This window comes from Athene noctua, chromosome 7 (genome assembly GCF_965140245.1).
Source record: "Athene noctua chromosome 7, bAthNoc1.hap1.1, whole genome shotgun sequence".
NCBI lineage: Eukaryota > Metazoa > Chordata > Aves > Strigiformes > Strigidae > Athene > Athene noctua.
In genome coordinates, this window is record NC_134043.1 from 26,337,404 (window position 1) to 26,355,627 (window position 18,224).

General features: G+C 42.7%; 1 protein-coding gene across 1 annotated transcript in view; it reads right to left on the reverse strand.

Annotated features, from left to right (window-relative positions):
* The window catches only part of TTN (titin), a 242,029-nt gene that overhangs the window by 169,736 nt on the left and 54,069 nt on the right, over positions 1 to 18,224 (reverse strand). Inside the window, exons 47-80 of the mRNA XM_074911579.1 lie at positions 17,462 to 17,740; positions 15,817 to 16,380; positions 15,091 to 15,372; positions 14,704 to 14,982; positions 14,063 to 14,341; positions 13,687 to 13,965; positions 13,276 to 13,563; positions 12,878 to 13,156; positions 12,496 to 12,777; positions 12,116 to 12,394; positions 11,727 to 12,005; positions 11,354 to 11,632; positions 10,948 to 11,235; positions 10,570 to 10,848; positions 10,149 to 10,430; positions 9,745 to 10,023; positions 9,324 to 9,602; positions 8,940 to 9,218; positions 8,505 to 8,792; positions 8,033 to 8,311; positions 7,547 to 7,828; positions 6,688 to 6,966; positions 6,298 to 6,579; positions 5,540 to 5,818; positions 5,127 to 5,414; positions 4,641 to 4,919; positions 4,257 to 4,535; positions 3,877 to 4,155; positions 3,487 to 3,774; positions 3,067 to 3,354; positions 1,909 to 2,190; positions 877 to 1,155; positions 478 to 759; positions 54 to 332 (exon numbers count right to left, since the gene is read on the reverse strand). Coding sequence (XP_074767680.1) covers positions 54 to 332; positions 478 to 759; positions 877 to 1,155; positions 1,909 to 2,190; positions 3,067 to 3,354; positions 3,487 to 3,774; positions 3,877 to 4,155; positions 4,257 to 4,535; positions 4,641 to 4,919; positions 5,127 to 5,414; positions 5,540 to 5,818; positions 6,298 to 6,579; positions 6,688 to 6,966; positions 7,547 to 7,828; positions 8,033 to 8,311; positions 8,505 to 8,792; positions 8,940 to 9,218; positions 9,324 to 9,602; positions 9,745 to 10,023; positions 10,149 to 10,430; positions 10,570 to 10,848; positions 10,948 to 11,235; positions 11,354 to 11,632; positions 11,727 to 12,005; positions 12,116 to 12,394; positions 12,496 to 12,777; positions 12,878 to 13,156; positions 13,276 to 13,563; positions 13,687 to 13,965; positions 14,063 to 14,341; positions 14,704 to 14,982; positions 15,091 to 15,372; positions 15,817 to 16,380; positions 17,462 to 17,740 — 9,846 coding nt within the window. The remainder of the gene's footprint in view (positions 1 to 53; positions 333 to 477; positions 760 to 876; positions 1,156 to 1,908; positions 2,191 to 3,066; positions 3,355 to 3,486; positions 3,775 to 3,876; positions 4,156 to 4,256; positions 4,536 to 4,640; positions 4,920 to 5,126; positions 5,415 to 5,539; positions 5,819 to 6,297; positions 6,580 to 6,687; positions 6,967 to 7,546; positions 7,829 to 8,032; positions 8,312 to 8,504; positions 8,793 to 8,939; positions 9,219 to 9,323; positions 9,603 to 9,744; positions 10,024 to 10,148; positions 10,431 to 10,569; positions 10,849 to 10,947; positions 11,236 to 11,353; positions 11,633 to 11,726; positions 12,006 to 12,115; positions 12,395 to 12,495; positions 12,778 to 12,877; positions 13,157 to 13,275; positions 13,564 to 13,686; positions 13,966 to 14,062; positions 14,342 to 14,703; positions 14,983 to 15,090; positions 15,373 to 15,816; positions 16,381 to 17,461; positions 17,741 to 18,224) is intronic.

An 18,224-nucleotide genomic window follows, 5' to 3' on the forward strand; every position in this document is an offset into this window, starting at 1 on the left:
AAAAAAAAACTTCCTTTAAAGACAAATGTGAACAACAAAGACATAGAGCTGACCTGAAACATCAACCGAGGAAGTGCAGCTACTGTCCCCCACCTCATTGTGCACCTCAAAAGTATACAAGCCCCTGTCTCCCCTGTCTGCAGAAAAAACTTTCAAAGTGGATATATTATTGAAAAAGGTAATTTGGTATTTGCGATCGCTCCTTAGTTCTCTGCCGTCTTTGTACCACTTGGTGATAAGTTCAGGTGTTCCTCCCACTTTGCACTCCAAGGTAAAAGGATTGCCAGCCATTACTGTGATCGGCTCAGTCTTCTCTAAGATGACTGCAGGTTCTGAAACAGGAAGGGAGGGGTCAGTGTGTCACCAGGAATTCTACCCACAAAGCAATGAGCACAGGATATAAGCAGAAAACAAAGGCTGGTAGAGGCAATTGTGCAAGCTGTAAGAGATAGTACCTGTGAAGCACGTTATACCCACCAAGGACTTGTAAAAAGGCAGAGCACTCCCGCATGCCAGCATCGTTTTTGATCTGGCAGATGTACTTCCCAACATCAGCTCCCTCTGCACTGGCAATCTCAAGAGTTGCAATGTTGTCCATAAACCACATTTGGACATTTTCACTCTCCCTAATAACTTCACCCTTGTCCTTGAGCCAGACAACAGAAATTGGTGGGGATCCTTCCACCACTGCCTGCAGGGCTGTTGGCTCCCCGACGAAGATTGCAGTGTCACTCAGCTTCTTGGCAAAGCGTGGGGGTTCTGATGGCAAAAACAAGGAGGCACAGGAGGGTTAACATGCATCTCTGCTTGGAAAAGGGACAGCCAGCAGATCAAGAAAAGAGGGTGGTGATTATGTTGGTCCTGTAGCATACAAACCTTTGAATTTCACCGGGCAGGTGCAAGTGTCACTTCCCACCTCATTCATAGCTTTGCATTGATATTCTCCAGTATCTTGAGATTCCAGATTGAGAATATGAAGACTGGCAATGGAGTTCTTTGCTGTCACCTTGAACTTCTTACTGCTCCTGACCTGCCTTCGGTCCTTGAACCAAGCCACCTCAAAGGGTGGAGTCCCTGCTATCTCACACTGGAGGATAACATCTGAGCCTTTAAGTGTGTCCACAGGGCTTGGCACCTTGCTAAAAACAGGTGGTTCTATAAAAAAAGAATCACATCATAATGTGTAAGCTTGTTTCCCTGGATGGGTTTCTGGATAGTAGCAGGAGGTAACATATTCAGGAAGAGGGCCTACACTTATTCTTGTAAACCCATATTTAGCTTCCAAATATGTGGCCTCACCTCTAAAAAATGCTGAGCCCCTGGCATCTCCCATCAAGCCATCCCAGCACTCAAGAGTCCCAAGGGCAGAAAATGTGACACTTCTGCACCTGTTTGGGGTCAATGCTCAGTGCCCCTCCCCAAAAACCACTCTCCCCTCTCTCCAGGACCACATTCCAGCTTTTCCTGCCTCTTTCCCTCCATGAAAGCTACTATCAATGAGACTCAGCAACACAGCCTCCTCTTCCGTCTTAAATTTCATTCCTGTCAGGATCACTGTGTATAAAGAGGAGGCAGATGGATGGTTGCAAAGTATATGACCAGCTCCTTCACCATGACTGGTGTTCCATCTATTCCATGCTTCCCTTGTGATCTGACCTTATTCAGCTTGCAATTGACTTAAATAGGAAGACAAAGGAATGGAGGCACAGTGCTGAACACCCACCGCTATTCCCTGCCTGGTCTCCACTGCTTAAACACAGCAGCATTTGAATGTGAGAGCAGCTGGAGAGACACTGGCCCAGCAACGACTAACTGCCACAGCAGCAGCTCCCTGTTCAGGGGGATGTGCAGCTTGGAGCGGGCCTAGAAGCCAAGGATTCTGGTGTTTTGTGGAGCCGTGCTGCTAACCTTTCACTGTGACTGAACTGCTGCAGCTGGCTGTGCCAGCAGAGTTATGGGCTTCACATATGTAATCGCCGGCATCTTCAGAGGTTGCACCCAAGATGGTCAGCATTGCCACGGAGTCTACAAAGGACATGTGGAGCCTGTTGCTCGCCTGGAGTGCCTGATCATTTTTGTACCACACGGTTCTGATCTCTGGTGTCCCACTGATTTTACATTCAAGTTGAACTGTGTCCCCCTGCTTCACGAACCGCAAAGCTTCAGGCTTCTTGACGAACTTGGGAGGTTCTGCAGAACAGAGTAAGTATGTAGAGAGTGACAGTATACTCGTTTGCCATGTGAAATCCACAAGGCTGAGCAAGAGTTACGGGGAACACAAGAGTTTAGGGGCACAACAGATTAAGATTTCTACAGCAACTGGCTGTATCCCCAACCAGAGTTTCCTCCCAAGGAAAAATGCAAGATGGAGAAGAGAAGGCAAAGACAACAACTAAAACTATATTCTGCCAACTCTGGAGCCTACTCTGTCAGACAGCTGGAGCTGTAAAAACAAGATGAAGGATGATTGCTTTACCCAAGCAAAATTTTGCTTACCTTTGAGGAACGAAAATTTTCCCAGGCCAGCATGAAAGATTTGACAAGCCTTTCACCCCCAGGAGCAGCAGAAACACGGTAGGGATAGTTTCACTTGCATACACATCTTTAAAGCATATTACTGCATGAAGACCTTAAGTGACTCATCACCTAGATTAAATCAGCAACTGAGAACTCCAGTTGTGAACTGTAGTGAATTTGAAAGAGTCACCAATGCTGCCTTACAAATGCAAGGTTGTTGTATTTACCGTATCACAGTTTTCCATATAGTACACTGTGACTGTAGTTTAAGCACTAATGACAAAGTAAACAGCGGGGTGACTGCAACTCCCTATAGAAACAGCTTCACAAGGGGACCTTTCCCCTTGCAGATTTTGCAAGCACACAAGGCTTTTACTGTCATTCAGTATGATAGGCGAATGTCACCATATGGTATATGTCTGCTTTCTGGAAAGCTACTTCCTATATATTTCCAAACTGGAAAAGGTAGAAGATGAGACTTAGTAACAAAGAGGTCTCTTTACTCAAGAAAAAGAAAACACACAAATGAAGGTGACTTTATCTTAATACCTTTGACACTGAGTTGGGCTGAGCAAAAGTCTTTCCCAGCTTCATTACTAGCTTGGCAAGTATATTGGCCAGAGTCTCCTTTACCCACTCTGAGCACTCGAAGGTGAACTGTGTTGGCTACAAATGTAATATTGAAGTTTCCTCCAGTTCGGATCTCCCGACCATCCTTGGACCAGGTGATGTGTATTGGCTGGGCTCCAGTAACATGGCATTCAAAGTCAGCACTTTCTCCAAAAGGCACATCAATAGATTCTAGTTTGGTGTCAAAGACAGGTGCTTGCTTGGGTTCTAGAAACACAAGAAAACTGTGTAATATTCATACCTCATGAAAATAACTAATCCAACACACAGATACCATCACATGCATGAAATGGGAAGAGGGAACCTTTGATCAAGGTAAAAGTTTGTAAGCCAACACACCTGCCACTGTGAGCCTAGCACTTGAGGTGGCAGTGCCTACAGCATTGGTGGCTGTGCAGGAGTACTGCCCAGTATGATTCATCTCAGTTCGCCCCAGCTGCAGCACTGCAACATTGTCTACAAAGGATGTGTGCACATTGTGGTCATCGCTTAGCAGCACACCATCTTTATGCCAAGTCACGGTAATGGGTTCTGAGCCATTGAGACGACACATAAATTTAAGGGGTAAACCAAGAGGGTGCTCGATGTCCTTTAATTTTCTTGCAAAGGAAGGTGGTCGTTTGCGCTCTAGAAGAAATCAAGTAAAGGATAAATATTCCCCAGGAAAAAATCTTTTTATAGTTTTGCAAGAGAAAAAGAATTTGTAGTGAGCTAATATAAAATCATCACCTTGAACTTTTAAGAGAGCCTTCGTAGATGCAGTTCCTACACTGTTTTCTGCCTTGCAGATATATTCACCACTGTCATTGCTAGCCACTTTGTTGAAAATAAGCGTAGCAATGTTGTCTTTAAAGAACACTTTGTACTCAGGAGTAGACCTGAGTTTTGTATCTCCTTTGTACCAAGACACAGTGATTTCTGGTGTTCCAGCAATATGGCATTGCAATGTTGTATAATCCCCAACTGACACCTCGAGAGGCTCCAAGTGTGTAACAAAATAGGGAGGTTCTAAAAAAGAGAAGCAATTAGATAGGCTGATTATAGTGCCAGACTTTGTAATGCATACATTTGAAAGAACAGGCAAGAATAAAAGCAAAGGGAGCACACACCTAGGGTAGAGACTACAGCCTCACAAACATCTTTTCCTGCCTCATTTTCAACATGGCAAGTGTACTCTCCTGCATCTTCTTTGGTGCTGTCAAGTATTTCCAGGATGCAGGATTTCTCTGTGGTGGTGATGCTACACTTCTGAGATTGGGTGATGGTGTGGCCGTTCTTCTTCCATGTCACAGAGATGGGCAGGCTGCCTGTGTAAGTGCCCTCCAGGATGATGGGCTTGCCAGGTTCCACATACTGATCGCTCAGTTTTTTCACAAAGACAGCCGGCTCTAATGAAGGGTAAGAAGTCACAAATGTTGAGCATAACAGGACAAATGGAAGGAAGGAAGGAAACAATATTTTAAGGTAAAGAGAGACACACAATCTTTACAAACCTTTTACTGTAAGGTGTGCTGTACAATTTGCCCTGCCAGCATCATTAGTCACTAGACAAGTGTACTCTCCACTTTGGAGAGGAGTTACATCGAATAACTCAAGCTCCACCATGGACTCCTCCATGTAGATATTGCATTTGTCCCCTGGCACAAGCTCATTGGCCCCTCTAAACCAGTTCACCTTAAAAGGAGGAGTTCCTCTGATAACACATGTAAAAGTGATGCTTGTGCCTGGCAAGACATCCAGAGGCTCTGGTGTCCTCTCAAAAGAAGGTGGTTCTAAAGACACAAAAGAAAAAGAAAGATAAGACAGGTTGCTACAGCATAACCCTGGCATTTCCACACACCTACTGAAGTTAAAGAACAAAATCTTTATTTTCCAGTCAATATTTTTTCCTGAATATATTTACAAAAGACCACAGGCAATTTCAAGAAGAGAAAGAAGAAAGAATAGCTCTAAGAGCTTCCTGACCATCATATACTGACCTTGTACAGTCAATACAGCACTGCATTCATCTGAACCAGCTATGTTGGTAGCTTTGCAGGTGTAAGTTCCAGTATCTGAGTCGCTTAGTGAATTCACTTCTAAAATACATAGGTTATCTGAAAAGGAGATTTGATGTTTTTCCCCATTAACTAACTTAAGTCCATTTCGGAACCAGGCAACAGAAATAGGAGGTGAACCTGACACTTTGCATTCCAGCAATGCTGAGGAACCCAGGACACAAGGGGTTTCCTTTAGTTTCCTTGTGAAAGAAGGAGGAATGATACGATCTGCATAAGAAAACATAATAAATCCATGGTTAGAGAGAAAAGGAGGGAAGGAATGTAAGAAAGGAAAAAGAGCATGACCAAATGAAAGTTTTTGTAAAAGATAGAAGACAAGATACCCAACCAACCTAAAACATCAACTGATGCTGTGCAACTGCTTTTCCCCACGTCGTTCTGCACTGCAAAAGTGTACAATCCACCATCTTCCTTTTCTGCATCCATAATTTTAAGTGTAGATACTTTATTGAGGAAAGTAATTCTGTATTTTTGGCTGCTGGTCAGCTCTTTGCCATCCTTGAACCATCCAGTGGAAAGCTCTGGTGTGCCTGCCACTTTGCACTCCAAAGTACAGGCATCTCCTACAGTAACTCTCATTGGTTCTGCTTTCTCTACAATGACTGCAGGCTCTGGAAGGAGAGATGGGTAGTATGTATGATGAAAACAGGATTTGATTAGTAATAGCTCTAAGTATTGTAGCACTACAAGATGGGGCTTACACATTTGATACTAAAGGTATCTCAGTTTCTTGGGCTGAGGAATTTTTTCAGCTGTTTTTTCCACCCTTCATTCTATCCTAAACTGAAGATTTCAGATGCTCTCCAAAATAAATTTAAATAATATTGAAACTTCTAGGCGAGAAAGGCAATTGTCTGTCCCTCTCCAAGCAGGCATGAGCAGAATACATGACTTGGAAATCCAGTCAAATGGATCCCATCACCACAGGCCTGTGGTTCCTTTCACCCCTATCCCTGGACAACTGGAAGTAAGGAACTTGAGTACTGCTTGTTGGAGACTGAAAGATTCTCTGTTTTGATTGTTTTGAACTCAGGGGCACGAAGTTCTTAACTCTGAAAAGATCTTTTATGAATTTGTGCTTTCTACCAACCTAGAATAGTTAAGGTAGCCATGCACTCGCGACTTCCAGCGTCATTTCTGATCTGACAGATGTATTTGCCAGCATTGCTTGTCTCTGTGCGCACAAGTTGTAAAGTTGCAATGTTTTCCATAAATGTGATCTTCGTGTTTTCACTTTCTCTAATAATTTCCTCTTTATCTTTAAGCCACTGCACAGAAATTGGCTGGGAGCCCTCCACTCTTGCTTGTAACTCTACTGGTTCACCAACCACAACAGTCACGCTGTTTATTTTAGTCAAGAATTTTGGTGGTTCTGAAGAAGAAATATGCAGTTACAGTAAATACTCACAGTGTCTATGTAAAGAAGAGCAATGCAGTGCCATTGGGAGCACTGCAGAAAGCATATGTGCCCATACTTTACCTTTCAGCTTTACAGTGCAAAAACAAGTGTCACTTCCTACGTCGTTCTGTGCTTTGCACTGATATTCACCAACATCTGCAGCTTCAACATTAAGAATGCGAACGCTTGTATGGTAGTTTTTGGCTGTAACCTTATACTTCTTACTACTGCGGATTTGTCTCCTGTCTTTGTACCAGGTAACGTCAAATGGTGGTGTTCCTGAAATCTCACATTCCAGGTTTACCTCAGTTCCTTTGAGCATGTCTACTGGAGAGGGCTTCCTGCTAAAGACAGGAGGTTCTAACAAGGGAAGAAAGGAATATTTTTAGAAAGGAGTCTGGAGATATTTTTGTTTTTACACAATGAGACTGCTGAGATAATCAACAGAATGGGCAAGAACTTTCCTCATTTTCTGGACACATTATGAAATGATCTTGCAGGTAGGTGAGCATTCAGAGCTCTTAGCTCCTCTCTAGAAAAGGTAAACAGAGGGGTGACCCTTGGCAGATAGGATACAGATCTGGTTGAGCTGGTAGTATTCTCAAATACAGGGTGTAAAACTGACACTGATCAGTTCAGGTCTGTTCTTTTTTCCTTGTATTTCAGCTCCTTGATATAGCAATTCCCACTATGATCTGTCTTGGACATTGACAATCATAGAACGGGAGAACACCTAGCCTGGGATTCATCTGCATTAAGAACAACATCTCCCTTTTTCAGGCACTGGCAGAGGGGGTGAGGAGAATCAAGAAACAACCATGACATGAAGGAAAAAGGCAGTCCTGAAATAAGAAATTTATCTCCCGTTCCCGGGGATTTCCAAGGGATAAAACCACCGGGGAAAAATAGGATGTAGTCATAGAACAAGAGGACAGCTAACCTTTCACTGTGACTTTGGTGCTACAGCTGGCCTTGCCTGCGGGGTTGTGAGCTTCACAGATGTAGTCACCACTTTCATCAGTACTGAGATGATTCATTTCAAGCACGGCCACAGAGTCAATGAATGATGTCCGGAATTTCTCACTGGCAACAATTTCATGGTCATTTCTGAACCACACTACTTTCATCTCTGGAGATCCACTTACTTTGCACTCAAGCCGGGCTGAGTCACCCTGCTTGACTACTTTTGCTGCCTCTAGCTTCTTAGCAAACTTGGGTGGTTCTAAAAAAAGAGAAAAGTAGGGTCAGGAAGGTCTGAATTAATACTAGAAAGAAAAGAGGATGGAAAAGAACCAAACTGTGAGCTGCAAACACAGGGGAGGTAATTCACTTGGCAGTATACCAAAGATCACTGAGGTGGGTTTGGCAAAAAAGAAAGAAAAGAAATAGATGAAAAGACTGCAACACAACAAGAAAGAGTGCACACCTGTTACCATCAACGTTGTAGTGCAAGAGTCACTGCCAACATCATTTGAAACGTGGCAAGTGTAGTGCCCACTCTTAGAAGTATCCACTGAATAGAGGGTTAAGAACCCAGTAGACCCTTCAACCCCAATGAAACAGGTTGGGCCAGATACAAGTTCTAAATCTTCTTTGAACCACTTTACTGTAAAGGGTGGTGTTCCTTTTAGTGTGGCCTTAAACTCCACTGTGGAATCTGGAATGGCTTGCTGGCTTTCAGGTTTTATTAAGAAGCTTGGTGGCTCTGCAGTTTTTAAGAAAAAGAAATATTCAGTTACATCAGAAACGTCTAAGAGCGAAGAAAATTAGTGAGGCAAGCATGGAGACCAAGTTTTCAGCATTAATATATAAGAGGTATAAGAGTGTTATGTTAGCATAAGATTTAAGATATTTTCCCAGTATACATAAAAATAAGAAGCAGCAAAATTGTTTCAAACCTTTCACAGTCAGGACAGCACTGCAAGAATCGTTCCCAGCAACATTAGAGACACTGCATGTGTAATTCGCACTGTCTGCCAACTCTAGATTAGCAATCTCAAGTGACATTGTGTTCTCATGGCACAGGCTTCTGTATTTTGCACTGTCAGTTATCTCTTTTCCATCCTTAAACCATTTTGCAGTAATGGGGAGTGATCCAGAGACTTTGCATTCCATTTGGATAGAAGATCCCAGAATGGTATCCTTTTTGGTTAGCTTTTTAATAAATGCAGGAGGAATTGATTGATCTGCCCAATAAATAAAAAAAAAAAAAAAAAAAAAAAAAGGCAAAAATCCACTGGTTACCTTCTTGCCTATCTTTCACAAGCAGAGATTATAATTTTTTTCATTCCCTCCCTGCTGGATTGGTGAATTTGACAAATGACAATACAAACCTAGCACAGTCAGAACAGCTTCACAGGTGCTACTTCCGAAGTCATTTTCAACCTTAAAACTGTATGTACCACTATCTTCCTTTGATACAGGTTCAATCCTGAAACTGGCCACATTGTTTTCGAAGCTCATTGTGTAGTATCTACTGGGCAGGAGCTGTTTTCCATCCTTGTACCATCTTATTCGAAGCTCTGGTGTCCCAGCCACGGTACACTCCAAAGTCACGGGGTCTCTTTCAGTGACTTTAAGTGATTTAGCTTTTTCTATGATCCGTGCAGGCTCTGAGGTTTGAAGTGTATAAAAATGGCAGTTAGCTACACAGATAGGGGACTGACTTTCCAAGTACTCATCAAGGATGAGCTTGAAGGGTCACACCTTGTACACACCTTGTACAAAAAGCAAAGCAAAGCACTTCTCTACACCAGACTCATTCTTTGCCTGGCAGGTGTATCTCCCTCTGTGGCTGAGGTCAACATTGGTAAGTTTCAGTGTGGCCACACTGTTCTCAAAGGTAATATGGTGGTGCACATCGTCTTCTAATATTTTCTCATCTTTTATCCATGATACAGATAACGGTTGAGCACCTGCTACGACACACTGGAATAATGCAGTACCTTTCAAAATACTAGTGACATTCTCCAGCTTCTTGATGAAGGATGGTGGTTCTATGGTGTGAGGTTTTGTTTGTTGTTTGGAAGAGAAGTCATGGAAAGGGAAGAGTGGAAAGAGAGATCATATTAAAACATCTTGGTCACTACAGTTTAGCTAGGGGGTGTAATGTTTGGGGTATGCTTCCTAAGGACTGACCTTTCAAGCTGAGCCTTGTGCTGCAAGAACAGCTCCCACCTTCATTTGATATAATACACTGATATTCACCAACATCTGAGACATCACAGTTAGTCACATTAAGAGTAAATACTGATTCTTTGGTGGAGATGGCATATTTCTTGCTGCTGAACATCTCCTTATTGTTCTTCAGCCACTTCACCTCAAATGGAGGAGTACCAGTCACCTCACACTCGAGTGTGGCCTCCAAACCCTTCACTACCTCTGCGGGACTCAACTCCCGAACAAATGTTGGAGGCTCTATAAAGAGGAATGAGAGGAAAGTATATAGTAACCTTTAGTGGTTTTGAGGGAAGAAGTCTCCCCTACTCCATCCCCCCAGCTATGTGGCATAGCTGGATTATGACAAGATGTTAGAAACCAACCTTTTACTTTCAGCTCGACGCTGCAGCTCTCACTACCTGCATCATTGTGGGCTTCACAAACATAAATCCCACTATCTGAAACTCTGGCTTGAGTGACTTTCAAAGTGGCTAAACCGTCTATGAAGGAGACGCCGTACTTAGCTTGGTCAGTTACTTCGTTCCCATCCAGGTACCATGTGACATGAATCTCTGGTGTGCCTACTACCTGGCACTCAAAAGTGGTGGACTGTCCTTCACGCAAAGCTACTACAGAAGTTGGCATCTGAATAAATCTGGGGGGTTCTAGAAGACAGACAGAAAAGGTAAGGCTTTATAATTGTCAAGGTGGTTTAAAGAATACAAGCGTTTCCTATCACTCCCCCCACCAAACTGCACAAAAATATCAGAACCACAAAGATGAGAAGAATGTTGGGTTGCAAACCTTTTACAAACAAAACTGTTTTGCAAGTTGCAGTCCCCACATCATTGCTTATCTGGCAAGTGTAGTTCCCGGAGTCAGATGTTCTAGCTGAGAAGAGCTCCAGTACACTAGATGTGTTGTCCTTCCAGACAGATCGATTAGCTCCGGAGAGGAGCTCCTGGCTGTCTTTAAACCACTTTATCTGCAGAGGAGTAGAACCTTTCACCAGTGCTTTGAACTGAACCCTAGCATTGGGCACAACCTCTTGGGACTGGGGTTTTTCCACAAAATATGGCGGTTCTATAACATGTAAAAAGGAAGAAAGAGGATTACTCTGAGACAGGGGATATATGAATTATGAATGAGAGACCTAACACAAGACAAAGAAGGAATTCAAACCTTTGACTGTTAAGAACCCACTGCATTGGTTGCTTCCTGCCTTATTTGTTGCTTCACAGGTGTAAGAGCCACTGTCTGTGCCTTCCAGTTTATTGATTTCCAGAAATGCAGTATTATCATGGAAAGAGTATTTGTGCTTTTCACTTGCTGTTATCTCTTGGTCGTCCTTGTACCACTGGATACTTATAGGATGTGAACCAGACACTATGCATTCCAGATGGACAAAAGATCCCTTAATGCTGTCCATTTTCTTGAGCTTTTTGGTGAATTTAGGTGGTATAATGAGATCTATCCAAGACAGAGTAAAAAGACAAAGTATGAAACTCAGCCTTGATGGTGGCAGATGTCAGCTCAGGAGAAAAGATTTTGTATATAAAAACAGTGATAAAAGAGAGCCCATACACACCTAGAACGTTAATACTGGCAGCACAGCTACTGCTCCCAACATCATTGTGAACCTCAAAAATGTATTCCCCACTATCTTTCTTCTCTGTATGAAGCACCTTTAGGACTGAGACAGTATCTGTAACACTGATCTTATATTTTGGGCCTAATGTCAGTTCCTTGCCATCTTTGAACCATTTGGCTGTAATATGTTTCGTTCCCGAAAATTTACACTGCAAGGTTGCTGGGTCTCCCTCAGTCACATCTATTGACACGGCCTTGTCCATGATTGTAGCAGGCTCTGTTGTAAACAAGGAGATAGAGTGTTAAGGGCATCTGTAAAAATCACAAGGCAACTGTCTAAGATCACTGCAAGCCCCCAGGGTAGGACCAACCTTTGACAGTCAGCAGAGCAGAACACCTCTGAATTCCTGCCTCATTTTTAGCCTGACAGAAATATTTCCCATCATGTTTCAGTTCAATAGACCTCACCAGAAGAGTGGCAACATTGTTCACAAAGGTCATTTTGATATTGTTGTCTTCAATCACTTCATCATTGTCTTTCAGCCAGGACACAGTGATGGGCAAAGAACCTTTAATAGCAGCCTGAAACACGACTGTCCCCCCTCGAAGGGAACTAATGTTTTCTATCCTCTTCAGGAACTGTGGGGGCTCTGGCAGGAAGAAAGTGGCTGTGTAAGTACATGTCTGGTGCATGACAGTGTAGCATGGAAACCACACTGGGATAACAGCATGCCAGTGGCATCCTGCACTTTGCACTAACCTTTCAGTGTGACCTCCGAACTGCAGAGGCAGCTCCCAACATCATTTGTTACTCTACACTGATACTCGCCAACATCAGAAGCATCAAACCTGAAAACGTGGAGGCTAATCAAAGATTTCTCAATGCTTATCCTGTGCTTCTTACTGCTCCGCACGGGTTTATCATCTTTCACCCAAAACACTTCAAAGGGAGGTGTGCCAAGCACCTCACACTCCAAAACTACATCAGAATCTTTCAAGACTTCCATGGATTGAAACTCCTTGCTAAAATAAGGTGACTCTACAGTGCAAAAGAGAGAGTGCAGTTTGTATTAATCATACTTTTGAAGCCTGTAAAACTGCAGTTTAAAGAAACAAACTGTGAATGGATGTCACACACACCTTTGATAGTAACAACACTACTGCAAATATCTTTTCCAGCATCATTTTTGACCTCGCATATGTATTCCCCACTGTCTTCAGTCTCAACCTCTGTAACATGGAGTGTTGCCAAGGATTTTGCAAAAGACATCCTGTATTTGTCACTCTCTTTTAGCTCTCTATCATCCTTGAACCACGTGATTTTAATCTCAGGAGTACCAGTGACTTCGCAGGTCAGTTCTGCATATCCGCCTTTCTTTACCAGATGGGTTGGCTCTAGCTTCTCCTTGAAGGCAGCAGGTTCTGTGGATTTAAGAGGAGTGCTCAGGACAAAGAAGACAGGAAAGAGTGCCACTGGGTCAACCCAGCATCTGAAAGTTTAAAAGAGAGTAAGAATGCAAACCTTTTACAAACAAGTTTGCACTGCATGTTACTGAACCAGCTACATTGGAGACTTTGCAGGTGTATCTTCCTGAGTCTGTTGGTTTGACTGCATAAAGCTCCAAGTAACTTGCTAAGGCTTCTGTCATAATGTAGCAGGCTCCTCCTGTCACCAGTTCAGTATCACCTTTAAACCATTTCACCGTTAGTGGTGTTGTGCCTTTAAATGTGCCTTTGAAACGTACAGTTGATGCAGGCAGTACATCCTGGGACTCAGGTTCTACAGTGAAGCTGGGTGGCTCTAGATTGCATTGAAAGGAAACAGTTGTGAAGAGTAAGACACATGACCTGCACTTTGGGGAAGAAAAGTATTATCACATGAAAATAAAAGACCAAGAAATGTTAAACAAATTCCCAAACCTTTTATAAACAAAGTGCTACTGCTCTCTTTGCTACCAGCAGAGTTTGTGGCTCTGCAAATGTAGACCCCAGCATCACTTGGATCTAGGTGTTTTATTTCCAAAGATGCAGAGCCTTCTGCAAAGTGTACTGTGTACTTGGCACTTGAAGTGATCTCGGTGTCCTGCTTAAACCAAGAGACGGTCATTGGAAGAGAGCCTGAAATTTTGCAGTCTAGGCGGCACGAGGCGCTAATGATGCTGTCAATATTCTTCAGTGGTTTAGTGAAGAAGGGAGGGAGAGTGCGATCTGTTGAGATTGAAAAAAATGAAAGAAACCAACACATGAGCAACACAGGCATGTAGTTCTGCTTCTGGCTCTGTTGAGCTCAAAGCAAAGTAGCGAGGCTCTTTGCAAAGAGTCAGTACCAACCTAGCACAGTGAAGCTGGTAGTACAAGAGCTGATGCCCACATCATTGGATATCTCAAAGGTATACTCGCCACTGTCCTGCATTTCAGTAGCATAAAACTTGAGCTGGGCAATATTATTTTTAAAGCTGATCCTGTATTTTTTGCTGGCAGGTAGTGGCCTTCCATCTTTGAACCATTTGGTTTTTAGCTCTGGAGTGCCTGTGACAGTGTACTCCAAAATGGCTGGTTCCCCTGCTGTTACCTGGATCATTTCAGATTTTTCAATGATTTTGGCAGGTTCTACAACAGAATTAACAACCAGTGTTAAGGACAAAAGGAAATTGCTCTTCCTCTCAGGCAGAAGACAATGTGGGGATCACAGCACCACTCCACTGACCTTTCACTGCTAATTCACCAAAGCAGGACTGACTTCCTGCATCATTCTCAGCTACGCAGGTGTATTTGCCACCAGAGCTCAGCTGGACACCGGTAATTTGCAGTGTTGCTAGACCGTGTTCAAATGTCACTCTCACTTTGTTATCATCTTGAATAATATCTTTGCCCTTCATCCACATCACAGAAATAGGCTCCGACCCTTTCACCACAGCCTGTAATGTAATACTGTCTCCAGACAGAGCCGTCACATTTTCGATTTTCTTAACAAAAGATGGTGGTTCTAGTTCAAAGAAAAGAGACAAGAAGAAATGCTCATCTGCTACCACATCATCCCATGAAATATGCTGCTTAAAGACAGTTTTATGAGACAGTATGTGCAGTACATGGCACAATTCAGCTAAAGAGGAGTCAAGAACAGCTTCATACCTCAGCTGCGAGTTAATGCATAGCCCTTTAAGGTCAATGATCTCCTTCAAATTCACAAGTTTGATGTCAGATAAGAGTTAAGATATACACAGAATTTTAAGAGAAGAAGATATTTGCCTTCCCTAGCCACCCACAAATCCAAAGAACAGACATTTTAAGAAATGAGAGGTTGTTGCCAATCCCTTCAGTAAGTGGAGTTTTCTCTCTCCCACTGACCTTTCAAGATGTATGTTGCACTGCATACGCACTTCCCGACTTCATTAGCTATCATACACTCGTATTCACCAACATCCGCACTATTAAATGAGGACACCTCCAGAGAAAGAACAGCTTTCTGAGAGGTCAACCTGTATTTTTTACTACTGCGAATCTGTTTCTTGTCTTTGTACCAACTAATCTCAAATGGTCCAGTGCCAGCAACCTCACACTGAAGAACGGTGTTTGTTCCCTTCACTACCTCTGCTGGTTCCAGTGTTCGGATGAAAGATGGAGGCTCTATAAAAGCAGCAAGAAAGAATTAGTCAACTGTGCCAAAAAAAAAAAAAAAACACGAAGGAAAGGGTTTTCTCAAGAATGTGACTGGCAGCAGCAAGAAGAACAGACCTTTGACAACTACTTCAGTGGTGCAGCTGTCACTTCCAACCTCGTTTACAGCTTCACATGAGTAGCTCCCACTGTCATCAACTTTCATTTCCAAAATATCTAACACAGCCACAGAATTGACAAAGGACATCCTGTGCATGTTGCTTTCACGGATTTCCTTATTGTTCTTAAACCAAGTAACCTGGATTTCAGGAGACCCTTTGATTTTGCATTGAAGGCGTGCAGAGTCACCTGGGGTCAGTAAATAAGATGGATCGATCTTCTTCACGAAGGATGGTGGTTCTAAAAATGGGAAGAAAGGGGAAGAAAAGGGGAAAAAAAGGAAGGGGGGGGAGGGAAGAGGAAAAGGAAAGGAAAAAAGGAAAGAAGGCTGAAATCCAAAGCTTTGAAAGATTGGTTTCTAGTGCAAGAACAAAACATGATTTCAAAAAAGATCAGCATAATCTTTGCTGAGCTGCAGTTCCTGTGGTTTCTTCTTGCCCTCTTCGTTCATCTCTCCTCTGCATACAGGAGCAATTCTTGGATATGTCTTGTGAAAGCAATATTGAAACCACACACAGTGCACTGGAAGGCATCAGGGGAAATGAGCAAGAGGTGAATAGACCTGATGGCACGTCTGAGTAGAGTTCACAGCATGATTTCAGCCCAGAGAAGTCTTTTGCCTGCAAAAGAAGAAATGGGGGACCCAAGAAGAGCAAAAGTAAAGGGGGTGTAGGACTAACTTACCTCTGACTGTGATGCTGGCAGAAGAGGAGCTGCTTCCTGCCTCATTTGAGGCAGTGCACACATAATGGCCTGAATCCTTGAGCTTAGCCAGAGGAATTTCAAGGGAGGCTATTTTGTCTTCAAAGTAAATTTTATAATCTTTGCCTGGAGGGATTTTGTTTCCATCCTTTGTCCACCCTACTGTTACTTTCCTGTCTTCATCTACCTGACATTCAAGATGTATTTTTTTATTGACTGCTGACTGCACTGACTGCAAAACTTTAATGAAGTGGGGCTTGTCTATAATGACCATTTCAGCCTGGCAAATGTCAGCCCCAAACTTGTTGGAAGCTTTGCAAGTGTAAACCCCTCTGTCACTGGTAGTGAGACAGGAAATTTCTAACATATGTTTATTTTCCACTTTGGAGATCTTGTGGTGGTCTGAAGGTGAAATGGTTGTGCCATCCTTCTGCCAGGCGACGTCGATGACTGGAGTCCCCGAAACAGTACACAGGAACTTGGCACTTTTGCCCACAAAAGTAGTGATAGATTCAGGTCTGGTAAGAAACGTTGGTGGAAGCGCTTCTGCAAAACAAAGGGGTTCAATGTTATCCAGAGGTGAGGACCAGAGCTTATGCTCTTTCTCCACATTTGCCAGGGACAGAGAGCAAGAGGGGCCAGTTTGTCACTGAACGCTCTTAAGCAAAAGAAGCCAGCAGTAAAGGAGATAAGAGGTGTTAAAGATGACGAATTTTGGCTTTTGTTTTTATACTTCTGGGGTCTGTATATTGCTCCAGAGCTTGAAGGCATTTTGAATGTCTGCAGCAATGTACAAAATAAAGGGAAATAAACCAAAAGACATAACTTTTTCTGCCAAGACTGATGTGTTTGTGCACTATTCCCTCAAGATGGACAAGTTAGCATGCGTTTCACAGATTGTGCATATTTCTTTAGTCTCTAGCATCTGGCATTTATCAAAGACCACATAAAGACTCCTCCGACAGAGAGAAAAGTTAGAGGAAAAAAATCATCATATACTAAAAGCCCCAAAGTTGGGTTTCTTTAAGAAAAAAAAAAATTAAAAGGAGAAAGGTATAGCTCTTAATAGACAAAAAAGTTTGCAAATTGAAACAGCTTTAAAACCTCTTTTGATGGTTTAAGAAGATCTATTTCCCCAGTCACACAGAGTTTCCCTCTGCCCACGTCACAGAGATGTTCAGGTACGTGTAGCTGCATAGCCTGCCTCACAAGTATAGCTGCAGCATAAACATAGGGTGCTAGGATAATCACACAGTGCTTATTACACCAAAAAAATCAGATTTAGAAGTGTATGTTTTCTTGTTCTCTGGAAGTTAAATCTTCTTGAAGAATATATTCACAAAGCAATCCCATTCTGTTGATGATCTAGTTCTTCCCACTCTTTCCCTCCTCTTTCTTCCCTTCCAAAACTTTACACTGATTCCCTTTTTTAGGTATAGAAAGCAACTAAAAGCAGCATTTTCAAAAATTAATCCTTCTCTATGCTTGTGCCTGTCAAAATTAGGTAGGAATTATGTATAACAATGGCAATCAAGAGCCCTACCATAAACATTCGTAAGTATAGCAGTGAAAGCATTGCAATATACCAAGATATTTCACCGAGAAGTGCTTGGAAGTCTGTACTTACCAGTTACTGTTAAAAGGGCTGTAGAGCTTACACTGCCATGCTGGTTGGAAGCCTTGCAGCTATACTCTCCACAGTCAACAACCTGAGGCCTCGGGATCTCCAATGTGGAGAGGTAGTTGGAGGTGCGAATGGAGTATTTGTCCCCATCATATATCTCTCGGCCAGCTTTGTACCACTGGAATCTGACATTGGGAGCAGTCTCTACTTCACAGGTAAACTTGGCCACATGATTTACAGCCACCTCTACAGATTCGAGCCTTCTCCTCAGGATTGGTGCAACTGAAATCAGAAGCAGAGAGTAACATAAAGCCCTGCCTGCTGACATTTTGAAAAGAAACAATGAAGTGACTGACTGAAAGAAAAAAAAAAAAAAAAAAAAAAAGTGGTTTATTTGCAATCCACATAAAGTGACTGTAAAAGAAAAAAAATACCTGTAAGAAATGAAAGCAGTACCAGGCTCAGTGGACAGAACATGTTACAGTGCATAATGACATCAGGAAACACAGTGATGATACTGGAAAAACAATGTGCAATAGCGATGCAGAATAACAATGCGATACCACACTACCTGGGCACTATGAGAAATTACGGTGTGTTACAGTGTGAATGATAAACTGGGCTGAAACTGTGCAGTGATTTTAAAGAGAGAAGGTGCAGCAGTAAGAAAAGTGAGAAGAGCAGGTCCACTTCACAGGCAACAATGGGAGAAGTGGTCCTGATTGAGATACATTTTGTTCTGACCATGCTTGTATCATGAGAACAG